This window comes from Hylobates moloch, unplaced genomic scaffold (genome assembly GCF_009828535.3).
Source record: "Hylobates moloch isolate HMO894 unplaced genomic scaffold, HMol_V3 SCAFFOLD_2, whole genome shotgun sequence".
Classification (NCBI taxonomy): domain Eukaryota; kingdom Metazoa; phylum Chordata; class Mammalia; order Primates; family Hylobatidae; genus Hylobates; species Hylobates moloch.
This window is the reverse complement of record NW_026652277.1, coordinates 11863331-11889405: the sequence shown is the minus strand read 5'-3', so window position 1 is coordinate 11889405 and position 26075 is coordinate 11863331. Positions and strand designations below refer to the sequence as shown.

The 26075-nt window shown below is 39.4% G+C and overlaps 1 protein-coding gene and 1 long non-coding RNA gene across 4 annotated transcripts in view; one reads left to right on the top strand and one right to left on the bottom strand.

The window, feature by feature from the left end:
* HSPA14 (heat shock protein family A (Hsp70) member 14) overlaps nucleotides 1-21419 on the top strand; it is a 36023-nt gene extending 14604 nt beyond the window's left edge. Inside the window, exons 9-15 of one of the 3 annotated variants that reach the window (XM_058431577.1) lie at nucleotides 1314-1469; nucleotides 3025-3127; nucleotides 14268-14480; nucleotides 14922-15095; nucleotides 17792-17862; nucleotides 18723-18789; nucleotides 20704-21419. In XM_058431577.1, coding sequence (XP_058287560.1) covers nucleotides 1314-1469; nucleotides 3025-3127; nucleotides 14268-14480; nucleotides 14922-15095; nucleotides 17792-17862; nucleotides 18723-18789; nucleotides 20704-20742 — 823 coding nt within the window. In that variant the 3' untranslated portion in view covers nucleotides 20743-21419. Of the gene's footprint in view, nucleotides 1-1313; nucleotides 1470-3024; nucleotides 3128-14267; nucleotides 14481-14921; nucleotides 15096-17791; nucleotides 17863-18722; nucleotides 18937-20703 lie in introns of those variants that run through there. The other 2 variants (XR_004248762.2, XM_032157215.2) reach the window with 2 other exon arrangements.
* Nucleotides 14929-25961, bottom strand: LOC131382000 (uncharacterized). Its single transcript, XR_009211134.1, has 2 exons — nucleotides 25749-25961; nucleotides 14929-15066 (listed from the first exon to the last, which is right to left on the bottom strand). It is a non-coding gene; the product is annotated as an uncharacterized LOC131382000 (long non-coding RNA).
* Between the last annotated feature and the right edge of the window lie 114 nt (nucleotides 25962-26075).

The following is a 26075-nucleotide window of genomic DNA, read 5'->3' as shown; positions in this document are numbered from 1 at the left end:
TTCTTCATGTAGTGCTCTTCTATCTGGATAAAGGAGTGTATAGGCACTGAGGCTTCATTGCCTTCTGAACAGTTTTTAAAAGTTTGGCTCTGGTGAAGATTGCATTACGTTATCTTCATATTCCAGTGAGTTATTGTCTTATGGAGTATTTATCTTAATTACTCATCTGCTGCTAGGAATATTTCAGTCTTGTTACCTTGTTACTGGATATAATTACTCTAAAATTCTAACCCTTTTGGATGTTACAAAAGTCAAACATGTAAAGGTTATACTTTGGGTACTGCTACTCTAAAAAAAAAAAAAAGTGTAATTGAAATGGTATTTTAGCCAGTTTGACTAACCTAATTGGTTGAAGAAGTCTTGAAAAAGTCATAATGTCTCACTTGTTTGATAAAGACCTATACTGCTTTTTGTTATAAAGTTGTTGTTTAAACAAAGTCATTGATCACTACTTAGTAAGTAGTTTTAAAAATGAACTCATATTGGAGATAGTGGAATGTAATTTTACATATTTTGTTGTATGTGTCAAATTTTTTTGAAGAAACACTTGTAGGTTTTTTTTTCTTTTTAATGCTTGACAAATAATTTTATGCCATTAAACAGTGATTGTGCTGTGATTATAAAGAGTAAAATAGGAGACTTTGACGCAGTTACATAAATCTCCTTTAACCTCTGTGTCTCACCTGGAGAAGGGATATCTACTCTACTTTCTTCAGAGTACAGCGTATTATTACAATTGCAGCAGTTCATGGTTACACAATGTAGCAATTCAGAGTATTGAGGAAATTGGTAATTCATTTTTCTTGAGGTGACCCCTTTAATTGCACAGAGTGTCTTAGGACAGTTTAGAGGGATTAGAAGAGAAATACTAAAATCTGGAATAAAATATTGTTTCACTAATTTATTTTATTTATTTATTTATTTTGAGACAGAGTTTTGCTCTTGTCGCCCAGGTTGGAGTGCAGTGGTACAGTCTTGGCTCACTGCAATCTCCACCTCCCAGGTTCAGGCGATTCTTCTGCCCCAGCCTCCCAAGTAGCTGGGATTACAGGCATGCACCACCACACCCAGCTAATTTTGTATTTTTAGTAGAGATGGGGTTTCACCATGTTGGCCCTGGTTGATCTTGAACTCCTGACCTCAGGTGATCTACCCGTCTCAGCCTCCCAAAGTTGGGATTACACGCGTGAGCCACTGCACCCGGCCTGATTCACTAATTTATTATTGTTTTAATGAGGATTATCCAGATTTTAGTTACAATATTGTAAATGGCCCAGTAATTTTAAACCCCAAAGGCTATGTTTTTAATTTAGATCCTTCAAACACGATGTGAGAGGAAATGCGCGAGCCATGATGAAATTGATGAACAGTGCCGAAGTAGCGAAACATTCTTTGTCCACCTTGGGAAGTGCCAACTGTTTTCTTGACTCGTTATATGAAGGTCAAGATTTTGATTGCAATGTGTCCAGGTAAAACTGAAGTTCAAAAAACTTTTTAAAAAAATTCCAAGAACATGTTTGTTTAGGTATAATTTTCTTACTTTGGGTTTTTTGTTTGTTTGAGATTTATCAACCATCTATAATGTCTTCACTATTGGGGTCCAGCTTTTGTCAGACTAAATAGCTGTTACCAGAGTAATTACATAAGTTGTGATTGCTTGCCCTGTTATTTTATGGCTACAATTAGGAGTGTGCGAAGGCATCCTAGAACCTTCAACCTAGATCCTACAAGTGATAAAGTACTAAGGGAGGACGTGCTGTAGTCTTTGTGTTGCATATTTGCTAATAATAATGATACGGCCTATTCAAACCTCTCAACAACATAATAGGTGACTTTGAAGCATAGTGAAAATTTCCAAGACTGCAGTATATATTTTTTTAGGATTCTAGTGATTGTATTTGGTTAAATTCTCTTTTCATCTGTTTAGTTTAGCTTCTTCACTTTCCCCAGGCCTTCATGAAGACTCTAGATCTGCACTGCCCAATAAAAGAGACACTAGCCACCTGTGGCTGCTTAAATTTAACTTAATTAGGATAACATTAAAAATGCAGTTCCTCAGTAGCACTAGCTGCAGTTCAAATGTTCAGTAGTCACGTGGCTAGTGACTGGTAGAAAGGTCTGTTGGACAGCTATGCTCCAGATCTTTGAAGAAAGAGTTCAGGCTACAACTCAAAAGATAGAAAAGGCATTGCATTGAATTAGAATCTCTTTTTGGACAGAGTATGTGTATTTTTCTAGTTCCAGAATTCCTTAGGGTTAAGTTTGTCCAAGTCCTCGGTATATATTTGCTTTATTAATCAGTAATTAAGAAGGAAATTAAATTTATAATTTTTCATTAGGGAAATTTTGCCTTTGTCACAAAGATTTCAACCATAAAAGTATGCTTTAATATCTATAAGGATTATAGATATTAATAGATAACATTATTTTTTAAGCCACTCATCTGCATTTAAGAAGTTCTGTATGAAGATTAAGGAGTACATTTTTCATGACCATAAATTTTTCTTAAAACTTTGTTACCTGCCAGCATTCAGGTTTCTCAGGGAGTACGGAGGGGCTAAACTTACGTACAACATGGTCTCAAACTGTCAAGGAAAATTATTAGAAATAATTTTTAAAACTTTAACATATAAAAATGGCAGAAACTTTCAAATGATGGTTTGATTAGGGTCAATAGGTTTATTGTTGGGAATGCTATATGGGTACGTGCTTTTAGATTTTTTATTTTTTGGAAGCTTATAAGTAGACCATAAGCAAGATGGGCTTTCGCTTGAATTTGATATTATCTTCATACATATGTAGGTGAATGACCTAGACCCTCCTGTGTCCATGATATTGTACCACTCTTACTTAATACCTTATTCTTATGGTAAACCTGTCATTCAGAGAACTATCATATTAAGTTTTGGCATTACTCTTCACAAGAAAAAGAAAAGTGATATTTCTTTGATTGTACTGAGCTCCGTTTTGTCTTTCTCTTGTCTCTGTGTCTGTGTGTTTCTGTGTGTGTGTATGTGTGTACAGAGCAAGATTTGAACTTCTTTGTTCTCCACTTTTTAATAAGTGTATAGAAGCAGTCAGAGGACTCTTAGATCAAAGTGGATTTACAGCAGATGATATCAACAAGGTAATGCTTTTACATTTTTCTTAATTATTTTAGGTGTAGTTTCAGACTTGGAATTTAGGAAATAGCTCTGGGTACTGAAAGAATATTTTTATGCATTTAAGTATTTTCTTAGATTATGTTAATGAATAAGGAAAGATTGATGAAATTTTGATTAATGGCTCTGGTGAACTCATTTGTATATATTCAGTTTCCTAGCAAAACAGAATAATTCCTTTCCAGTATATTTTTTATCTATAAGCATAGACAGAAAGATATTTGAATACTTACTATGTGCTAGGCACTGTTTCCAAGAGTTTTACACATATTAACTTGTTGAATACTCACAGTAACTCTGGGGTAGGCACTATTAGTTATCCCGAAGATAAGCACTATTATTTATCCTAGTTTTGTAAGTGAAGGCACCAAGGTACAGAGATTAAGTAGCTTCCTGAAGATCACACGGTAAGTAGTAGAGCCAAGATTTAACCCAGTATCGTTCCTGTGTCTACTCATAACTAGTATACCAGGCTGCTTCCTGTCCCTTGCTTAGGAACATATTTTTAGACTTTCAAAAAAATTCAAATGTTTAGTATTTTCTTTTTTTTCCCCAAAATTATTTCTCTTCATTGAACATACTCTTTTTATACATTTAAAATGAGCCAGGTGCGGTGACTCAAGCCTGTAATGCCAACACTTTGGGAGGCCAAGGAGGGAGGATTGCTTGAGCCCAAGAGTTCAAGACTAGCCTTGGCAACATAGTGAGACCCTGTCTCTACAAAAAAAAAAAAAATTAGCCGGGCGTGATGGTGTGCGTCTGTGGTCTCAGCTTCTCGGGAGGCTGAGGTGAGAAGATCGCTTGGGCCCAGGGGGTCAGGGCTGCAGTGAGCCGTGATTCGTACCACTGCACTCCAGCCTGGGGACAGAGCAAGACCCCATCTCAAAAATAAAATAAAAATAAAATGTATATGCTTTTTAAAATTTTCATTATTGAAGTAGTAAGTATTCACGTAAGAAAATTCAAAATACCAAAAGGCAGCTGTATTTCTAACTCGTCTAATTTGTATGCATAGGTTTGTTTGCTAGCTATAGTTTTGTGAGTTTTTTTTAGTAACAGTTCTATTCTGTATGTACAGTTTTGAATTTTGCCTAATTTATATAGTGTAACCAATTTCCCCCCATATTACTATAGTCTTTATAAACACAATTTGAAATAGATTGCTAATGTCCTAAAAAAGGAAACACACTGTCAATTTTTCACTGTAGTCCTGTTGTAGACACCTAGTTTGGGTTTTTTCCTCCCCTGTAAGAGAATGATGCCTGTCTTTATACAGAGGTGTTTATCATATTTAGGATTATTCCTTAGAGTAGATTGCCAAAGTAAAATACTAGGTCAAGAATAAAAATAGCTTAAGACTATTTTTACCTCAAGTTACTTTCCAAAAGAATTGAATTAACTAATATTCCCATCAGCAATATATAACAGTATACATTTTACTATAGCCTTGTGGACACTGAGTTATAGCATTTAAAGATAAATTTCCAATTGACTGTTGAAAAAAGATCTTTTCACTTTATATTTCATTGGTTACTACGGGATTTTTTTAAATGTTTACTTAATTTTGTGTCTCCTTGTGTGTAAATTTTTATCTCATATTATTTGCCTATTTAATCATTTAAATCTTTTTTTTAACTTCTGCAAATACTTTACATAATCGGAATATTAGCTATCATGCACAGCAGTCTTCCTTTGAGGCATTTACTTCACTGTTTAGTTTTTTGGTCCTGCTAGGGAGGAGGGTGTTTGACTTACTCTTGATCTTTGACTCTGTTTCCTCCAGCTGCTTTGCTTGGATGTATGGCAAATATGAAATATACTTTTCTTTTAACTTGCCTATACTTTGACAGTGTTATGTTTTTAGTTTTTTTGATGTCTGCTATGTTGTGACAATTTTTTTTTGCAGTTTAGTTCAATAAGTATATATTTTGTTTTTTTTTTTAACACTTACAGTGTGGCAGGCATTTTGCTAGGTGTTTGAAGGCTGGGAGGTGGATTGTGAAGAATGAGGCATGTCGTATGGTGGTAGTAAAACAGTGGTGGAAGGTGCATGGGCTTGGAGACAGACCCACCTAAACATGAAGCCTCATGGTTCTAACAGTTCTAGACTGGGCAAAATGCTTCATTTCCTGAGCCTTACTTTCTCTTGTTATGAGAGTGATAATACTTACCTTACAAGTAACTATTGTAAGTATAACTTACTCTATAGGGTTGCTACAAGGGTTAAATGAAATGTCTGTGGCACAGCCTGTTGCATATCGTGACAAATAAGCATCAGTTCCCTTTCTTAATCAACCGGTCATGAAGCCTCCTCGTTTCATTATCTCTCATAGTCCAATTCTCAGTTGCTTGAGTTGAGGCGGAATAGTTTTAGGTTTGAAAATTTTGCTAGAGATTCCCTCTCCAGATGTTTCTAAGACACAGGCTTTTGAGAACTTAGTGTGTTGACCTTGGTACAGTAAGAAAACAACCCTCAACTCTCAGCGGTTTTCTGCAACACTTAGGTTACAGGTGGGCAGCTGCAGGTGGCTGCAGGTCCATTGCTGGGGCTCTTTTCCACTTCCTGTTCTAGGACCCAGTCACAGGAGCAGCTGCCTGGGCCTTCGATTAGATAGGTGCATGTCAGTGCATTCACATTCAGTGTCACAGTGGGTATGACAGTGGGGCAGAGAGATATACCCCACCTACCCAGTGGGAGTGAGTGGGATGGGTAATCCTCTTACAGGGAACGGGGAGTGAATGATAGGGATTTACATGTATTAAAACATTTAATCCTCACACAAGCTCCAGGAAGTAGGCGCTTCTATATCCATTTTCAGATGAGGAAACTAAGAGGTTTCCAGAGAGGTGAAGTAATTTCTCCTGCAGTCATGAGGCTGGCACTTACATGGTGAGGCAAGGACCGGAACTCAGGCTGCCTGTCTCCATCACCCATGCTCTTCATGCCTGTGACCATTGTTTTCTCATTTTAGTACCTGGGGTTCTAGTATGAGGAGAGTTTGGCTTTTTTTGGAAGAAATTCTCTCATCTCTTGTTTGAGGGGGACAGTTTTCTGGCCTGAGAGCAGAGAGCTTCAGGGTTCCTACTCTTGAATGTGCAGACTTTTCCCTTCTTCCCCCTTGTTTTCAGCACCATGCCCCACCCTGGTTCGTGCTGTATCTTTGTATCTAAGTTCTATCACAATGTGTTGACCTCCCTCCATGATGTGGGAGAAGGTTCAGGTGGACACCTGTTTAGGTGAGGGAGCAGCTGGGGGTGGGGGCGGGTGCAGCCACTCCACATGTGTGCTTTCCAGCCCTTGTGTTTTCACTTCTGTGCTTCACCCTCACTTTCTGTGGTGTTTGGTACCTGGAATCCTATGCATCAGACCACCCTGTCTCTTTTCGGCTGTCTCAAACTTCATCTGATACCTCTTTCCAGCTTCCAAAATTTGTTGAAATCTCAAACTCAAGATTTCTCTTCCATTTATTTTGCCTTTCTATCTTTACCTTCTTAAATCCCCTTGTTGTCAGCTTAGTGGGCTTTTGTGAAAGGGAGCTTAGATAAATGGATGTGGTTAATCCCTGTGTTTTAGCCAAGTTCCTGGGTTCTATAGCTGCAATGTTAATAGCTCCATAGAATTTCATTGCATTGATGTACCGTCCTTCATAACACCCATTCTGTATGTTGGATGTGTATGTTATACAACAGTCTTTGTAACTCGGTGGATGTCCTCAATTTCCTTAGGATAAAATTCAGGAGTAAATCCTAGATTTTAAGACTTTTAGTATTTGTTATCAAATTGCTCACCAAAAAGCAATTTACTTTCTGAGTAGATGTAAACCTTAATTGTTAACATTGCAATTTTAAAGTTCTCTTTGTTTACAGTTTTTTCAGAGAGCTTTAGAATTATTTTTTTCAACTTACATAAAGTCTCATTGTTATTGTGACACAGTTGCATTAAGTCTATAAAATAACTTGGGATGATATAATAACTTACAGTATTTAGTTTCCTAATCACAAAGTTGGTATCTATTCAAATCTTCTTTAATACTTCCTTGTTTTCTTAATATTTACTATTAAATTATTGCTGAGTGCTATGGGATTATTGCTCTTGTGAATGAGATAATACTTTAGTTTTCTAATTTGTTTTTGCTGATAAATGAGATACCTGATGATTTTGCTTATTTATCTTACATTTTGTCACTTTGTAAACTCTTTGGATTACTGATTTTTAATGGATTCTTCTGAATTTCCTACGCATACGTTCAAACTTATTTACTGATTAACCCACAAATAATTATTGAGCACACCTATTCTACACTAGGCAGATTCTAGACACCTGGGATACAGTAGTAGCTACGGCAAAGTCTTTGCCTTCATAGAACGAACAATATAGTGAGGAGATACAGGTAATATGAAACAGATAAAATAATGCCCAATTGTGATAAATTTTATGAAGAAAATTAAGCAGGATAAGGGCCTAGCTAGTGACAGAGGATGATTTTTCAGGTCAGAGTCCCCTCTGAGGAGGTGGCTTTTGATCAGAGTCCTGAATAAAGTGAAGTGATAGAACATGTGAATATCTACCAGTGTCCCAGGCAGAGGAACAGCAGGTAAGAGTGTGAGTGGTGCCTGAGGAGCAGCAGGGAGGGTAACACTGGCCAAACTGAGTGAGCCAGGGAGACGGTGGACAGAGGTGAGCTTGGCAAGGAAGCTAGGGCCCAGATCCCCAGGAGTGCTCAAGCCTCAGTGTGAAGAGTTCACTGTAGATCGATGTAGGGGTCTGGATTTGGGGAGAGGGGTCTGGGCTGGAGACTTGTTTGTCCACACATGTACTCTTTAAAGCCATGAAACTGGACAGGTGTACCCACGGGGGAAGCAGAGCCACAACAGAGAAGAGATCCCAGGACGGGATCTTGGGACAGTTACAAGCCAGAAGGGCATCTGGCATAGGGGATTCTGCACCAGCAAGTGAGAAGGAAGAGAACCAGGAAGACAGGCAAAAACATGTCCTTAAGGAAGGGAGAGAGCAGCTGCCCTGTGATGCCAGAGGGCTACAGGGTGAGGCTTAACCCCCTTGAGGATTGACCCTTGGACTTGGCAATGTGGAATGGCTGGTCAGAGCAATTGTAGGGGAGCTGTGGAGATAAATGCCTTACTGGAGCAGGTTTAATATTGAATGGATGGTGAGGTGTTGGAGACAAATATAGACAACTCTCAAGTTGTGTTACAAGGGCAATAGGAAAATGGGGTGGTTGAAGGTGCTGGGAGAAGATGTATCTGTAAGTGGGGAGACATTTCTCTAAGATGTGTCCCTTTTGTTTGAGACTGTCCAAAAAAATATGTAAGTTCTGATCATAGCAATCAAATATAAAACAAACAGAAGCCCAGGCTGGAATGCTGTGGCTCAATGTCACATCACTGCAACCCCCTGTCTCCCAGGCTCAAGCGACTCTCCCACCTCAGCCTCCTGAGTAGCTGGGACTACAGGTGTGTGCCTTTTTGTATTTTTTGTAGCGATGGGGTCTCTGTATGTTGCCTAGGCTGGTCTCGAACTCCTGGGCTCAAGCAGTCCACCCACCTCAGCCTCCCAAAGTGCTAGGATTACGGGCATGAGCCACTGTGCCTGGCCAGAACTTAAATATTTTTGTGAATGCTGGATTCCTTCTTTTGTTCCTTTTATTAGGGGAATACTATTAGACTTTTACCAACAAACATTGATTATTGGTAATTGGTTTGAAATAGATTTTATCAGCCAGGTTCGGTAGCTCACGCCTATAACCCCAGCACATTGGGAGGCCAAGGTGAGCGGATCACAAGGTCAAGAGATCTAGACCATCGTGGCCAACATGGTGAAACACCGTCTCTACTAAAACTACACAAATTAGCTGGGCGTGGTGGTGCGTGCCTGTAGTCCCAGCTACTTGGGAGGCTGAGGCAGGAGAATTGCTTGAACCCGGGAGGTGGAGGTTGCAGTGAGCCGAGACCGCACCACTGCACTCCAGCCTGGCAACAGAGTGAGACTCCGTCTCAAAAAAAAAAAGAAATAGTTTTTTTTGTTTGTTTGTTTGTTTTGTTTTGTTTTTTTTGAGACAGTCTAGCTCTGGCACCCAGGCTGGAGTGCAGTGGCACGATCTCGGCTCACTGCAAGCTCTGCCTGCCGGGTTCACGCCATTCTCCTGCCTCAGCCTCCCCAGTAGCTGGGACTAACAGGCGCCTGTCACCACACCTGCTAATTTTTTTGTATTTTTAGTAGAGATGGGGTTTCACCATGTTAGCCAGGATGGTCTCAATCTCCTGACCTCGTGATCTGCCTGCCTCGGCCTCCCAAAGTGTTGGGATGACAGGTATGGGCCACAGCACCCGGCCCCAAGAAATAGATTTTATCATATTGAGAAAGCTCTTTCTTTTGTTTTTTTTGTTTTCTTTTTGAGGTGGAGTCTCGTTCTGTCGCCCAGGCTGGAGTGCAGTGACACCATCTCGGCTCACTGCAAGCTCCGCCTCCCGGGTTCACGCTATTCTCCTGCCTCAGCCTCCCGAGTAGCTGGGACTACAGGCGCCCACCACCACGCCTGGCTAATTTTTTTGTATTTTTAGTAGAGACGGGGTTTCACCGTGTTAGCCAGGATGGTCTCAATCTCCTGACCTTGTGATCCGCCCACCTCGGCCTCCCAAAGTACTGGGATTACAGGCGTGAGCCACTGTGCCCGGCCTACTTTCTTTTATTTCTTTCTTTCTTGACAGGTTCTCACTCTGTCCATTTGTCATCCAGGCTGGAGTGTAGTGGCACAATCATGGCTCACTGCAGCCTCAAACTCCCAGGCTCAGGTGATCCTCCTACCTCAGCCTCCCAAGTAGCTGGGACCACAGGCACATGCCACCACACCCACCTGGATAATTTTTGTATTTTTTGTGAAGATGGAGTTTCACCAAGTCGCCCAGGCTAGTCTTGAATTCCTAGGCTCAAGAGATCCACCCACCTCAGCCTCCCAAAGTGCTGAGATTACAGGTGTGAGCCACTGCGCTTGGCCTTTTCTATTTTTAAAGGAGTTTTAATATGAAGTGGGTGTTGTATTTTTACATATGTATTTTTGGACACCAGTGAGATGATCTTATGGGGTTGTTTATATGTATCTTAAAGCTATATAATGAATTAATAATTTCCTAATATGGAACTATCATTGTATACCTGGAATATACCTTACTTGCTTATGAGGAGGTATTCTTTTCTGCAATAATTTATAATTTTTATATTATTTATGCTGACTGAGCATGAAAGATTAGATGGACCATTTCAGGCCTCTGTACCTGACCTATATTGTCTGAACAAACTGACCCCTTTTAACATAACACTGAAAAGGGGAGCAGTCCTAGTTTTTGGTGGCATTGATCTAAAGGAGTGCCTTAGCTACTTGGCACCAACTCATCCTCTCATCTCTGGATGAGGAGCTGTCAGTGGCCTCTTCAGGACCACTGATTACCAGTAGGTCCCAAGTTGTCTCTTTGGGGAATCAGAGGTATATGATTATCAGGCATCATCTGAACAAGGTGTCTATCATAAACTGAGTATAACAATCCTGTCCCCTAACCCAGGCTTAGTCCTTTTCTGATGTTTCCTCTCCCCACCTCCTTTCTTCTTGTGTCCACAGAGCATGACTTGCTCTTAATAACCTCTTCTAAGGTTGCAACATTATAAGCAGAGGCAGCTATGTCTGCTGCTTCTCCCCCCCGCCCCCTTCTTTTTTGCCTTCTCTGCCTCTCACTCTTACCCTCTTTAACAACTCCTGAGATGCACTCAAAGAAATAGGGAGTTTAATCCATTTTGACTCAGGTGCTTGAACTTACTTAGAAGGCCTTAGAGATGAGACATCTCAGGAAGTAATTAAGGTTAATTGGAGTTACAGGGGTGGGCGCTGATCCGATTGAATTATTGTCATGAGAAGAAAGCTAGCTCTTGCCACCCTCCCTCCCCCTCCCACCAAAATGTACCAAAAAAAAGAGGTCGTGTAAGGACACAGTGAGATGGTGGCCACCTACAAGCCACGAAAAGAGACCTCAGAATGGTCTACGTTGCTGGCACCTTAATCTTGGATTTCCCAAAAAAAAGTTGGCTGGGTGTGGTGACACACCCCTGTAGTCCCAGCTACTCGGGAGACTGAAGCAGGAGGATCACTGGAGCATCGCTGGAGCCCAGGAATTTGAGGCTGCAGTGAGCTATGATTGTACCACTGCAACTCCAGCCTGGGTGACAGGGCAAGACTCTGTCTCCAAAAAAAAAAAAAAAAAGTCAATATTTTCCAAGGTTGGTTTTTTTTTTTTTTTTGGTTTTCTTTGTTTTTTGCATAGCACCACTTAATTTTTTTTTTATTTTTATATATATTTTTATTATACTTTAAGTTCTAGGGTACATGTGCACAATGTGCAGGTTTGTTACATATGTATACATGTGTCATGTTGGTGTGCTGCACCCATTAACTCATCATTTACATTAGGCATATCTCCTAATGCTATCCCTCCCCCCTACCCCCACCCCCCAACAGGCCCTGGTGTGTGATGTTCCCCTTCCTGCGTCCAGGTGTTCTCATGGTTCAATTCCCACCTATGAGTGAGAACATGCAGTGTTTGGTTTTTTGTCCTTGCAATAGTTTGCTGAGAATGATGGTTTCCAGCTTCGTCCTACAAAGGACATGAACTCGTCATTTTTTCTGGCTGCATAGTATTCCATGGTGTATATGTGCCACATTTTCTTAATCCAGTCTATCATTGTCGGACATTTGGGTGGGTTCCAAGTCTTTGCTATTGTGAATAGTACCGCAGTGAACATACGTGTGCATGTGTCTTTATGGCAGCATGACTTATAATCCTTTGGGTATATACCCAGTAATGGGATGGCTGGGTCAAATGGTATTTCTAGTTCTAGATCCCTGAGGAATCACCACACCATCTTCCACAATGGTTGAACTAGTTTACAGTCCCACCAACAGTGTAAAAGTGTTCCTATTTCTCCACATCCTCTCCAGCACCTGTTGTTTCCTGACTTTTTAATGATCGCCATTCTAAGTGGTGTGAGATGATATCTCATTGTGGTTTTGACTTGCATTTCTCTGATGGCCAGTGATGATGAGCATTTTTTCACGTGTTTGTTGGCTGCATAAATGTCTTCTTTTGAGAAGTGTCTGTTCCTATCCTTCACCCACTTGTTGATGGGGTTTTTTTTTATTGTAGATTTGTTTGAGTTCTTTGTAGATTGTGGATATTAGCCCTTTGTCAGATGAGTAGATTGCAAAACTTTTCTCCCATTTTGTAGGTTGCCTGTTCACTCTGATGGTAGTTTCTTTTGCTGTGCAGAAGCTCTTTAGTTTAATTAGATCCCATTTGTCAATTTTGGCTTTTGTTGCCATTGCTTTTGGTGTTTTAGACATGAAGTCTTTGCCCATGCCTGTGTCCTGAATGGTATTGCCTAGGTTTTCTTCTAGGGTTTTTATGGTTTTAGGTCTAACATTCAAGTCTTTAATCCATCTTGAATTAATTTTTGTATAAGGTGTAAGGAAGAGATCCAGTTTCAGCTTTCTACCTATGGCTAGCCAAGTTTTCCCAGCACCATTTGTTAAATAGGGAATCCTTTCCCCATTTCTTGTTTTTGTCAGGTTTGTCAAAGATCAGATAGTTGTAGATGTGTGGTATTATTTCTGAGGGCTCTGTTCTGTTCCATTGGTCTGTATATCTGTTTTGGTACCAGTACCATGCTGTTTTGGTTACTGTAGCATTGTAGTATAGTTTGAAGTCAGGTAGCATGATGCCTCCAGCTTTGTTCTATTGGCTTAGGATTGACTTGGCAATGAGGGATCTTTTTTGTTTCCATATGAACTTTAAAGTAGTTTTTTCCAATTCTGTGAAGAAAGTCATTGGTAGCTTGATGGGGATGGCATTGAATCTATAAATTACCCTGGGCAGTACAGCCATTTTCACGATACTGCTTCTTCCTATCCATGAGCACAGAATGATCTTCCATTTGTTTCTATCCTTTTTTATTTCGTTGAGCAGTGGTTTGTAGCCCTCCTTGAAGAGGTCCTTCACATCCCTTGTAAGTTGGATTCCTAGGTATACCACTTGCTATTTATTAATAAAGCTTTTTTGATGTTGAATATGAGAAATTTGAAAAGGCATATTCTGCATTTTTGTTCTCCTGGTATTTACCTGGGATCATAAAATTTTAGAGAAGATTGCTCTTTTTACTTACCTCCAAATAGATCTTTTGAAGATCTTTGCCAAGGAAAACCCAGTTTTTTAACAAAATATCCTACAGCTGATGTTCCTCATGCTCATACCTGGAGATTAATAGGGTATTCCTCATTACTTCATACTGAATGTGAAAGAGGCCTAGCTTTCATCAGTTGGTCCTCTGCCTCAGTGAGCGGTGAGATCATCCATAAAGACTGTGAAATAGGAAGTGGCTATTGATTTCCCTTCTTAGGTTATATGTTAATTCAGTATTCTGAATGCCCATGGAATCATAAGTGTTCAGTGGATGAATCAATGAGCAACTTAAGGGATTTATAATTTAAGGGAGCAATTTTATATGAAATTCTTTAGAAAGATTTAATCAGATGGTACCAGCCGCTTAAAATGCAGTTTTATAAATCAGCTCTTTTTCCTCAAGAAACTTAATATTCTTCCATGGTAAAGGCAAAGAAGTTTATGGCATAGTTTTCACTAAGAGAGAATAGCAATATTTGTCACAAAAATGCTTTAAGATTCAAACTTTTAAAAAAAAAACTTGGACAGTACAAAATATTGATATATTTTCTATTCAAGTGACTGTGGTTAAGCCTCTTTTGCACAGTATTATGAACCACATATGTAGCTCTACGGTATTTTGTGATAAATGGTGAGATTTCCTCATTTTAAATTTTGTTGTGAGTAAAGAATATGTTAAATATCTGTAATATGTTAAATATATGTTTGTGTATTTATAGGTTAAGTATAACATAACATGTTAATACATAGGGCTTTTTTTGTATTTTATCTTTACATATGATGAAGATGACTCAGTCTATTAGACTTAATTTTGAGACACAGCATTCTTCTAAAAGTAAACAACTGAAAATTATTTTTATTCTCTAGGTTGTCCTTTGTGGAGGGTCTTCTCGAATCCCAAAGCTACAGCAACTGATTAAAGATCTTTTCCCAGCTGTTGAGCTTCTCAATTCTATCCCTCCTGATGAAGTGATCCCTATTGGTGCATCTATAGAAGCAGGAATTCTTATTGGGAAAGAAAACCTGTTGGTGGAAGACTCTCTTATGATAGAGTGTTCAGCCAGAGATATTTTAGTTAAGGTATGTTTAGCTCTTCTATACTAGTTAAGGTATGTTTAGCTTTTCTATACTTCACATAAAAATAGTAAATTAATTGCCATAAGTTTTTATACATACCATGATGTTACAATAAAACCTTGTATACTGGCAGAGGTTTTAAATTTGGATTTATAATCCTACTTTTAAGGAATGTCTTACATTCTTTTAGTTAATATTTTTCTAACCTCTTAGTTTTTTAGAAAAAGTTAGTATAATATTAATCATAAGCTAATATAGACAGAAGTATGTTTCAATATACTTTTAAATACAGTGAAGTAGGATTAAGGATTATTTCTATTTTCTTCTCTTTGCCTAGTGTCCTGTCTATCAATAAGGAATATATATCTCATTTATAATGGGAAGATTTTTTTCGATTGTAAAGATAAATACCAAAGAGTATGCACCTTGTTTCCTGCTAACTAGGGTGTGGATGAATCAGGAGCCAGTAGATTCACAGTGCTGTTTCCATCAGGGACTCCTTTGCCAGCTCGAAGACAACACACATTGCAAGCCCCTGGAAGCATATCTTCAGTGTGCCTTGAACTCTATGAGTCTGACGGGAAGAACTCTGCCAAAGAGCAAAGCAAGTTTGCACAGGTGAATACATAAAGTTAGACACATTAAACTGAAACTTTGCTTTCTGGATTAGATTCAGTTTAATATCTTAATACAAAATGTATATATATATAAAGGACACCTAATACATTTTTATGAAGGATTTTATGAAGGCTCATTTCTGAAAATGAACTTCTGTGTACTCATTTTTGAAAGAGGGAAGAAATAGGCAGTTTTAATTTGAAAGAGTTCTGGGTATTTAGACTGCTTCTCTGTTGTGCTCTTGGCCTACCTTGGTAGTTAGGTAAGTGGAATGGGAGAATTATATTTTTTGGTTCATGCTAAATGCACATTATTGTGTAAATTTTATAGATGATTAAGAAGTTGGCCTGTGATAGCAAATACCCTTTATTTTCTTGATCAAGCTAGGGTTTCTCCTCAGGTTGGTTTCATTTCTGAGCCCATGACATGCTCTTCCCATTGTGCCATGCTGCCTCTGAGACAAGATAGGTTTGCTTTTTTAAAATACTGTGTGCATATCTCATACTATGTGACCCTCTGTATGCTTTACAAAGAGTGAGATAGAGCCATGTTATTTACTTAGAAACACGTCTGAGAAATGCAGTCGCATTAAAACACACACACACACACACACACACACACACACATACACGGACTGCAGAACATTATTTGTATTATGATGCCATTTGTATCTAAATAAAAAGTCTGGGAGCATGAGTGTGTGTGAGGAGGTGGTGTTTGAGTAGGGGTGCATTTTCAGATATCCAGGCATTTATACAGAAAATATCTATAGGTACTTAAACCATATTCCAGAAACTTCACAGTAGGTAAATAAGTTTGAAGATACCAAGAGGGGTTTTTTGACTTTTGACACTTTATACTGAATTTTTTACAAACAGCACAGGACATGAGCATGAATTACTTTTATAGTAAAAATTAAATATAGGTAACAAAAAAGAAGGTACTGTTTTTTTGTTTTGTTTTGTTTTGTGTTTTTGAGACAGAGTCTTGCTCTGTCGCCCAGGCTGGAGTGCAGTGGCACGATCTCGGCTCATTGCAAGCTCCACCTCCCAGGTGCACGCCATTTTCCTGCCTCAGCCTCCTGAGTAGCTGGGACTACAGGCGCCCACCACCACGCTCGTCTAATTTTTTGTATTTTTAGTAGAGACAGGGTTTCACCGTGTTAGCCAAGATGGTCTCGATTTCATGACCTCATGATCTGCCCGCCTCGGCCTCCCAAAGCAGTATTGTTTTTTAAAAAATATATGCACATTCAGAGAAGTCCAGAAGCAGACTAAAAATGCCTAGCTTTTTTGAGAAGACAGGGTGTTTATTAGTGATGAGATATCGTGTGTGTGTGTGTGTGGGTGTGTGTGTGTGTAAACAGATACATATCTTTAGCTCACATATTTATTTTAATTTTTTTTTTTTTTTTTGAGACGGCATCTTGCTCTGTCACCCAGGCCAGAGTGCAGTGGCATGATTTCAGCTCACTGCAACCTCCACCTCCCGGGTTCAACTGATTCTCCTGCCTCAGCTTCCTGAGTAACTGGGACTACAAGCGTGCACCACCACGCCTGGCTAATATTTGTATTTTTAGTAGAGACAGTTTCACTATGTTGACCAGGCTGGTCTCAAACTCCTGACCTCAGGTGATCTGTCTGCCTCAGCCTCCCAAACTGCTGGGATTACAGGCATGAGCCACCATGCCTGGCCACGTATTTATTTTCTAATTCCAACAAAAGAGTAATGAAAACACACATATGCATAACATGCCTGGGCTGCACCTCAGACTTACCAACTTGGAATCTATTGGTAAAGTTTTAAAAGTGCTTCCACATGAATTGGTTTGTATGTGTCTAAGAACCTTCCCACGCACCAGGTTTTTGAACTCAGATGGCAGTCCTAGTATTTCCTTAGCTCTTCTCTCACACTTCCATTACCTTTTTCTTCACATCCTCTCTGAGACTCCACAGCTGCTGCCACTATATCCTAACTTAAAGATGCCAGGAGGAGCGTTAGCCACGTAACACTGAATTTGGAAGAGAATCTTTCAGAGTTCCCATCTGTTCTAACCTTATTTTACAAATGAGTAAAACAAGGTACTTAGTAACTTACCTAAGGCTATTAAACTAGAGCTTGGCAAAGCCTAAAGTCACTGCAGAACTCCAAATCTGGTTTCTTGATACACCATTCTTTAGGAAACTGAGGAATTTTATAGTAAATTCATTACCATCTCTTACTTAACAAATATAATCTTAGTTGTACAAAAGAGTTTGCCATGTTTTTAAGTAGGTGATTTTTCAAGTGTATGTAAAATGCTTGATTTTTTTTTTTAAGTATATATAGAAAGCTTGCCAAATTATAATTTGCGTGTTACTGGGAATGGCACTTACCAAAAAAGAAAAGTAGCCTTGATTTTCCAAGACTAATAGTACGTCTTAGAAACAATGATTTTAATCTAGGACATGACATTTAGAAGGGACAAATGCATTAGTTATCTTATATGCCCTCCTTCTGGAGGAGACATTTCAAGTTAACAAAGCTTCACTCCTATTCTCTGAATTCTGATTCAGTGGTAAGAGAATTGAAAACTGCCCTATTTTAAAAAGGTTTGTTTCAGTGATAAATAAGCTTTGGTCCTTTGCAATAATTGATACATGAGTTCATTTATGTCAAAATGCTGAATTCTCTTCATATTGTTCTTGCATAAACAGGTTGTACTCCAGGATTTAGATAAAAAAGAAAATGGATTACGTGATATATTAGCTGTTCTTACTATGAAAAGGTAAAAAATTAAACTTCTGTGGTTAAGAAAATTCAATTTGATACTTGACCATTTTTTGAGTTTATGGATTTTTTTATTCATTGTCATTCTAGAAAAAACATTAAAAACCTACAGAGGTTTTTATCAGTGAATTACATTTTTTGCCCTCAAAATTACTATATTTTACAAAGAAAAGTATTTCTCAAGTATTTGCATCTTGAATATTTTAGGAACTCTTTATTTTGGCTATCATCAACCTAAGAAACTGATCTGTGCTCATTTGAGATGTAATTTATCAATTTCTAGTATAATTTTCTAAGGTTTATATAACTGTTACTATTTGCCCTATGAAAGGGTAAGTTTCTTTATTGCTGCAGAAAATCTGTAAGAAAAAAAATTTACTAATTAAATTCAGCTATTGCCATTTTCCTAACCACAAGCTATCCATATCACTACGTATTACAAGTAAATCCTTTCCAAATTAAACTTAAAAGACAACTTACTCCATAAACGATACTTAGCAAGAATATAGAATTCATCAGGGTGAGTTTGCCTTGGCCTAGGCTTGAAAATAGCATGGTGCATCTGGAGCTTATATAAAGTCTTAAACCTAAGATGTTTGTCATCATGGGTTTTCAAGAAATATAACCATGATCTTAGTGGTCTGGAAGGAAGTTCCTAAGAACAACTAGCTAAATATAACATATGATACTTACTAAATTTAGAGACACTAAGATTGTGTTTATTCTTTACATTAATACCCTTCTTTTGAAAATTAAAATTAACCCTTGTTTACTGAAAGCCCTCAAGTAACTTGTTATAGACTTTATGTTTTTATAAAATGAGCTTATGCAATGTTCTTTATTTTTTTGTCTGTTTAGGGATGGATCTTTACATGTGACATGCACAGATCAAGAAACTGGAAAATGTGAAGCAATCTCTATTGAGGTAGCATCTTAGTGTTTTAGAGAAATCAAGAATTTTTAAAAACAAGAATATCAACATTTGGTTTTTTGTATAAGTGGTGTTTGTATTAAAATACTTTTTCAATGAACTGTATAAACTGTGTTTTATTAAACTACAATATGTCAGTAAGTGTTGTAACCCTTCTTTGCTTTTGATGTACAGTAACCTCTTATTACTGGGAAATATAAGGAAGTTTTTTTTATCATGAAGCTATTTAGAATTAAACTGAGTTGGCTGAAAGAATTTTCTATAACATTTAATTTTAAAAAGTCTTCTATTGATTCTTGTTAGATAACCAAGAGAACAATTAAAAGTTGTTGACATTAATTGAAAAAAATTACAGGACCATATAGAAAGTAAGATGTCTTTTTTTGTTTGCTTTTGTTTTTAGAGACAGGATTTTGCACTGTCACCGAGGCTCAAGTGCAGTGGTGGGATCATATCTCACAGCAGCCTCAAACTGCTGGGCTCAAGCAGTCTTCCTGCCTTAGCCTCCCATGTAGCCGGGACTACAGATGTGCACCATCACACCTGGCAATTTTTTTTTTTTTTTGAAGAGACAGGTCTTGCTATGTTGCCCAGGATGGTCTCAAACTGCTGGTCTCAAGCAATCCTCCCGCCTTAGCCCCCCAAAGTGCTGGGATTACAGGCATAAGCCACAGCCATTTTTTAAGTAAACTGGTAAACTCAACAACTAGGAGAGGGACTTTTACTGTTTGCAGTTTTGTTTAGTTTATTTCTTTTCCTCCAACAACATGTTTTTCTTTTGAAATTAAAAGATCTCTTTAGGGCTGGGCACGGTAGCTTACACCTGTAATTCCAGCACTTTGGGAGGCAGAGATGGGTGGATCACTTGAGGCCAGGAGTTCGAGACCAGCCCGGCCAACGTGGTGAAACCCTATCTCTACTAAAAATACAAAAAATTAGTTGGGCATGGTGGTGTGCACCTGTAGTCCCAGCAACTCCGGAGGCTGAATCCCTTGAACCCAGGAGGCAGAGGTTGCCGTGAGCCGAGATCACGCCATTGCACTGCAGCCTGGGCGACAGAGTGAGACTCCATCTCAAAAAAAGAAAAAAAAATCTCTTTAGTTTGAAGAGAAGGCTAGCCACATTGTGTTTACCAGAGAATATTCACTAGAGCCCTGAGATCCTCAGTGGGTTCCAGTGAAAACTTATTCATGTTGGCTGCTATGGAGTTAGTTGGTAGTACCCTTCTAAAAGTTTTTAAAGATCCAGAAACCAAACTTAAATATTTTCATCATTATTTTGCATCAAATTATTGACAGAACCATGAAGAGAATTCAGATACGATTTTAACTCCACAGAGTCTTTAAATACAGAAGCAGCTTTAAAGGTGTACTCTTTGTCCTAAGTTATTAGTTATTTCTTAGGATCTTTTTCCAAAGTCATAGAAAATTTGAAAAAAAAGTGATTTTGGTATAAGCAATTCAGTGGCTTCAGAACATAGGAAAACACCAACTGAACTAGTTCTACTGCTAGGTCTACATGCTTTCAGTTATGCTTTGAAAAACTGTTTTAGGATTTTATTTTGTCGTTATTGTTAGCTTTTAAAATAGATCTGGGGTGCCAAACTATGGCCAGTGACTCAGCTCTATCTCACTCCTGTTTTAGTAGATAAAATTTTATTAGAACACAGTCACACTCTAATTGTATACGTGCTGGCTGTGGTGGTTTTCACATTACAGTGGCAGAGAGGAATAGTTGCACAAAGGCTATGTGGCCCACAAAGCTTAAAATATTTACTGTCTGGCCTTCTATATAAAAAATTTGACACCTAGAGGAGATCATTTAAACTTATAGAATAAAATAACTTCTTCAAAAGTTTTCTTCCGTATTTATGTAATGCTTTACTTATTTGGCTCCTTTCCCCACTAGATTATTAAGCATTGTGAGAGCAGAGACTCTCAGCCTTAGTCACCATTTTGCCTCGGCCCCTACAACAGTACGTGAGCATAGTGGGTGTTCATAAGTGCTTATCAAATAAATGAATTACGTGGAAGAAAAAATAATGTCATCTTTGTATGCTACAGGACAATGGCCAGTGAGTAGTACATCTTTTGTATATTTTATGGTTTGTTTAGAAACATAAGGAAGGAAAGGAATAGCACTGCTGACTTTATTGGTCAGCTTTGCATGTTTGGTTGTTTTCCCCTACTTATCAAATTTGAAATTGTCATCAATAAGTCCTCTACTGCCTAATGAAATTCTTCCACATTTTTTCGTACCCTCAGGTGACAAGTTTTTTCCTTGTGAATTTTTGAAAGATTTGCTGACAAAATTTTCTAGTGGTTTTTTTTTATTTTTCAAGGTGAAAATAGCTTTAAATTTTTTGTTTATAAGAATGATACACAGTCAATATAAAATTCAGATTCCAAAGGAAAAAAATATAAAACATTCTTTATTCTACCACCCAGAATAGTAACTATAAAGATTTTTGTTGAGTACCTTCCTAATCTTTTCATGTACATCCCAGTTATCTTTGTTATGTCATATGTATGTCATAGGAAAGATAATTGGGATGTACATGAGATACATGAAATTTAAATATACTCATGAAATGTAAATATATTTCATGAAATTTAAATATGTATATATTTCATGAAATTTAAATATGTATATATTTAAATGTGGGGAAAGTAGTCAAGTAAGTGAAGTATTACATAAATATGGAAGAAAAGTTTTAAAGAAGTCATTTTATTTTGGAAGTTTCAATAATCTACTTCAGGGATCAAATTTTTTATATAAAAGGCCAGATAGTAAATATATACATATTTAAACTTAAACACTTTTACCACCAAAAGGTTATGTCAAATTATAGTTTTGCCTATTTACATCTGACATTGTCTAAAGAACAGAGCCAAATATAAGAATAGGAAGAAATACCTATGATGTGAAAGTCTCAGAACGTGTCTTAGTTTGGACTGCTATAATAAAGTACCATAGTCTGGGGGGTGGCTTGTAAACATCAGAAATGTATCATAGTTCTGGAGGCTGGAAGTCAGATCGGGTGCTGGACCAGGCTGGAAGCGTGGCCGGGTTCTGATGAGGGCTCCCTTTTGGGTTGCCAGCTATCCTTATAACCTCACACGGAGGACAGAGGGCGAGAGAGCTCTGAAGGGTCCCTCTTGTAAGGGTGTTAATCCCATGCATGCAGGCTCCACCTTCGTGATCTAATCACTTCCCAAAGGCCCACCTCCCAATACCATCACTTTGGGGGCGAGGATTTCAACACTGGAATTTTTCAGAGATGCAAACGTTCAGTCCTTAATAGGAGGCCACAAAATACTCATCACAAACTGGAAGCTTTTATATGTTTAAGAATTCTTAAAAGTATCCGAGCATAAAAGTTCTATGGGAAAAATCACGATATCTAAAATGATAATGAGTGACCATGTAATATAATACTGTTATTTGCTTTAATTCATTATCTCATTTTAAAATTTTGATCTCATCACAATTCCATGAGTAGTTGTACTATGTAGAGAGTTATATGGCATTTGTTATTTCTGTTTTCCAGATAACAGATTCACAGCAGTTAAATAAATTATCCAAGGTCTCACAGTGAGTAAATGGTGGATTTTGAACTAACATTCAGATGCTTATTTTGTAAACTTAATTTTTCTTGACTGCTTACTATTCTAAGCACATTACATGGATTATTTCATTTAAATTCACATTCTTAATCTAGTGTTCATTCTACGATTCTTTGCCTCTCGGAAGAGAACGTTTATTTCAGTAGAAGAGGAGACACTCCAGAAATCCCGTGGTCTTTGTGAAAAAAATACTGGGAAAGGGTCATGATTCTCTACTTTTCCCTTGAGGACCCTGGTTTGTGTCTCTCAGTGACTTTTTATTTCTCTCTCCATTTATAGCCAGGATTTACCAACACCCTCAAACATTTTAGTCCCAGGACCCCTTTATAGTCTTAAAAATAACATGTTGAGAACCCATAGAGCTTTTGTTATATATACATAAAATGTGGTTATATAACTATATACATAGTTATCATATGGAAATTAAAACCAATTTTAAAAATTATTTCTAAGTAATAAAGTTAATATGAGTAACTTTTTATGAGAAATAATTTTTCTAAGACAAAAATTTAGTGGCAAGGGTGGTATTTGGGGTTTTATTTTTTGGTTTTTGTCTTGAGACAGGGTCTTGCTCTGTTGCCCAGGCTGGAATGTAGTGGTTTGATCATAGCTCACTACACCCTCAAACTCCTGGGCTCAAGCGATCCTCCCACCTCAGCTTCCTGAGTAGCTGGGACCACAGGCATGTGCCACCATGCCCAGCTAATTTTTTATTAGGGTTGCCCTGGCTGGTCTCAAGCAATTCCCCTGCCTCAGCCTCCCAAAGTGCCAAGATTATACGTGCGAGCCACTCTGCCTAGCCAAAAGCAGTATTTTGTATTTTTTCAAAGCTCTTTAATGTCCGGCTTAATAGGAGATACCCATGTTCTGGTACCTGCTCCTTCGTTCGATGTGTTGCAATATTCAAATTGTGTAACCTCTAGAAAATTCCACTGTGTACTCATGAGCGAAGGAAGGCAGAGAACATGTTGGTCTGAAAATAGTTTTGTGCTCATGAACCCTGTGAAGGGTCTTGGGGTCCCAATTACCATACTTTGAGAATTGCTGCTCTAGATAGTAAACACGGTGATGAATGTTGAACAGACAGGGCCTCATCTATGCGCTGGAATGGATGGGATTTAAGACACGAAACAAAGGAAACACTGGATTTACAAAATAGTGCGATACATTCATTATATAAGTAAGTTTACTGAAACTAATCAAGACCAAAGAACAAAAACCCGACAAGATAATTGCAAATTTTGATGAGTGCTTTTTAAGGATGCAAAGTAGGGCTAAACAATGAGGTAACATGCGAGGCCTCTGTCAATAGGTGGCGTTTAAGCTGAGACCCAAGTGATCTGAAGGTAGCCATGTGAGGAGGGGAAGGAGCCTGTCCTCTGAAACGGAAAGTAATTTACAGCTGCCTTCAGTGATTTGCTTTATCCGCTGCTCCTGTCGCTAGGAAGTCAGCTCCATGAGGATTGGGTCTTTTTTCTTTCTCATCCACTGCTATATTCCCAGCACCTATCAGTTGCCTGACACATAGGAGATGCACAGTAAAAGATTCCTGGGTGAGTGGGGCCGGGGAAAGGCCTGGAAAATAATGAGTAAAGGGGAGAGTGGCACAAAGTGAGGTTAGAGACAGGATTCCCATCACTGGAGGCCCTGCAGGCCATCTGGAGGTTTGAGTTTTATTCTGAATGCTGGGAAGTTCAGAAATGTATTTTTCTGGATATGTTCAATTTGAGATGTTTGTGCAACACCTAAGGGCATATGTCCATTAGGCACTGTGGATATTCTAGCCTGGAATTCAGGCAGAGGCCAGGGCCGGAGACAAAAAGTGAGGCATCTTGTGTGTCAAGATGCTATTTAAATCCATGGGAATTGGGGCAGTCACATAGGGAGAGGGCAGAAAAGAAATGCAGTCCCAGGGCTACAGTCCCTTCACTGAGGAACCCAGGTTGGACTGAGGAAAAGGAGCCAAAAAGGATTCAAGAGTGGCCAGTGAGTAGCGATGGCCGCTCCTTGGTGGGCTCTGAAAACATACAGGAGAGGCGATGAATATAGGGGCCGGTTAGGACGGGAGGCTGTATCCAAGTCTGAAGGCATAATCCTAGATAGACTAAGCCTTAAAGGGCCTGGATGCTCTTCCAGGTGATAGGGCTGGACAGGGCCTTTTATTCCTTATCTCAAGGTAATAAGATAAGGAATAAAAAATTTACTAAGGACCCAAATCTTAGAAACATGTCTGAGAAATGCAGTTGCATTAAAACACACACGTACTGCAGAACAGTATTTGTATTATGATGCCATTTGTATCTAAATAAAGTCTGGGAGCATGAGTGTGTGTGAGGAGGTGGTGTTTCCCATCGTAGAAAATGATTAAATATTTTAAAACGAGAAGTTAAAAAGAAAATCACTCCGAAAAGGCTGTTATTTCGTTATTTTCCTATACATATTTTTCTTCCATGGTTAAAACTATATTTCAGGGGGATTTGTTTTGGTTTTGCTCAATACTAAAAGCTTCATGAACACCTTTTTAAGATGGCTAGACTATTTCATAATGGAATCAAATAATTAACTATTCCTTTCATGGTCTGCGTTTATTTCCAGTATTTCAAATTTATACATACTGCTTTGAAACGCTTATGTAATTTTTTACATGAATTTTTTTAAGTCCTTAAGAGATATCAAATGGCTACCAGTTTTCGTTATTTGCTCTATGATTTCTGCTATAGGTTGTTTAGAACAATCATATGGATGCAGCGTCAAGAATGGGTGGGGGGAGGGGGGTGGAGACCAGGTGGGAAGCCCCTGTTGTTGTCCTGCAGCCTCCTTACCAACGTGTCCTCCTCCTCCCGGCCCCCACCCGCCAGCAGGCCGAGCTCAGGAGCTTGTCAACAACATGGGAGGGGAGCTCGGGTCCCCTTACAGACCTACCCAATCCCAATTTACATTAAAGTTGAGCCCAGGAGGTCGAGACTGCAGTGAGCCGTAATCGCGCCACTGCACTCCAGCCTGGGTGACAGAGTGAGACCTCATCTCTTAAAAAATTCCAAGTACAGTTCCCCGACCCCCGAGGATGCGTAAGCCCCTTTAAGTGAGAAGCACTGATACGGACCGGCGGTTTCCGCTGTGCCGCACATTAGGATCAGCTGGGAGCTGGACAGCACAGGCCACACCCCACACCAACCACTCGGAATCCCGGCGACTGCCCCAAGACAGCGGAACCTCTCCAGCCATGCCCACGTGCAGCCGCTTCCGAGGCCCGGAGCTCTTGAGGGAGCCGTGTCGGGGAGGAGCCTAACCATGGCCCGCGGCGCTGCGGTGGCTGCGGAGCCGGACCCGACAGGCAGCGTCCCCGGCGCCCTAGGTCCCCGCTGCCCGTGTCGGATCTCTCAGTGTGCGCGTGCTGCCGAAGTAAGACGTCTCCAAAGCGCAGTGCGGGAAGGCCTGGCCGACGTCTTCCCGAGTGAAGGCGCCAAACGGGCCTGGCGAAGGGAAGGGGCGCCCGACACTGCCGAGGATCCGGGAGCACGCGCGCTCGCCCCCCACCCCCGGCTCCTCGCGCTTGGGGAAGCGCCTAGCCTTGGAGCGCAGGCGCGCTGGCCGCCGCTGCGGTTGGGGCGTGGGGGGTGGGGGGGTTGTCGGCCGCCAGTGACGTCAGGACGC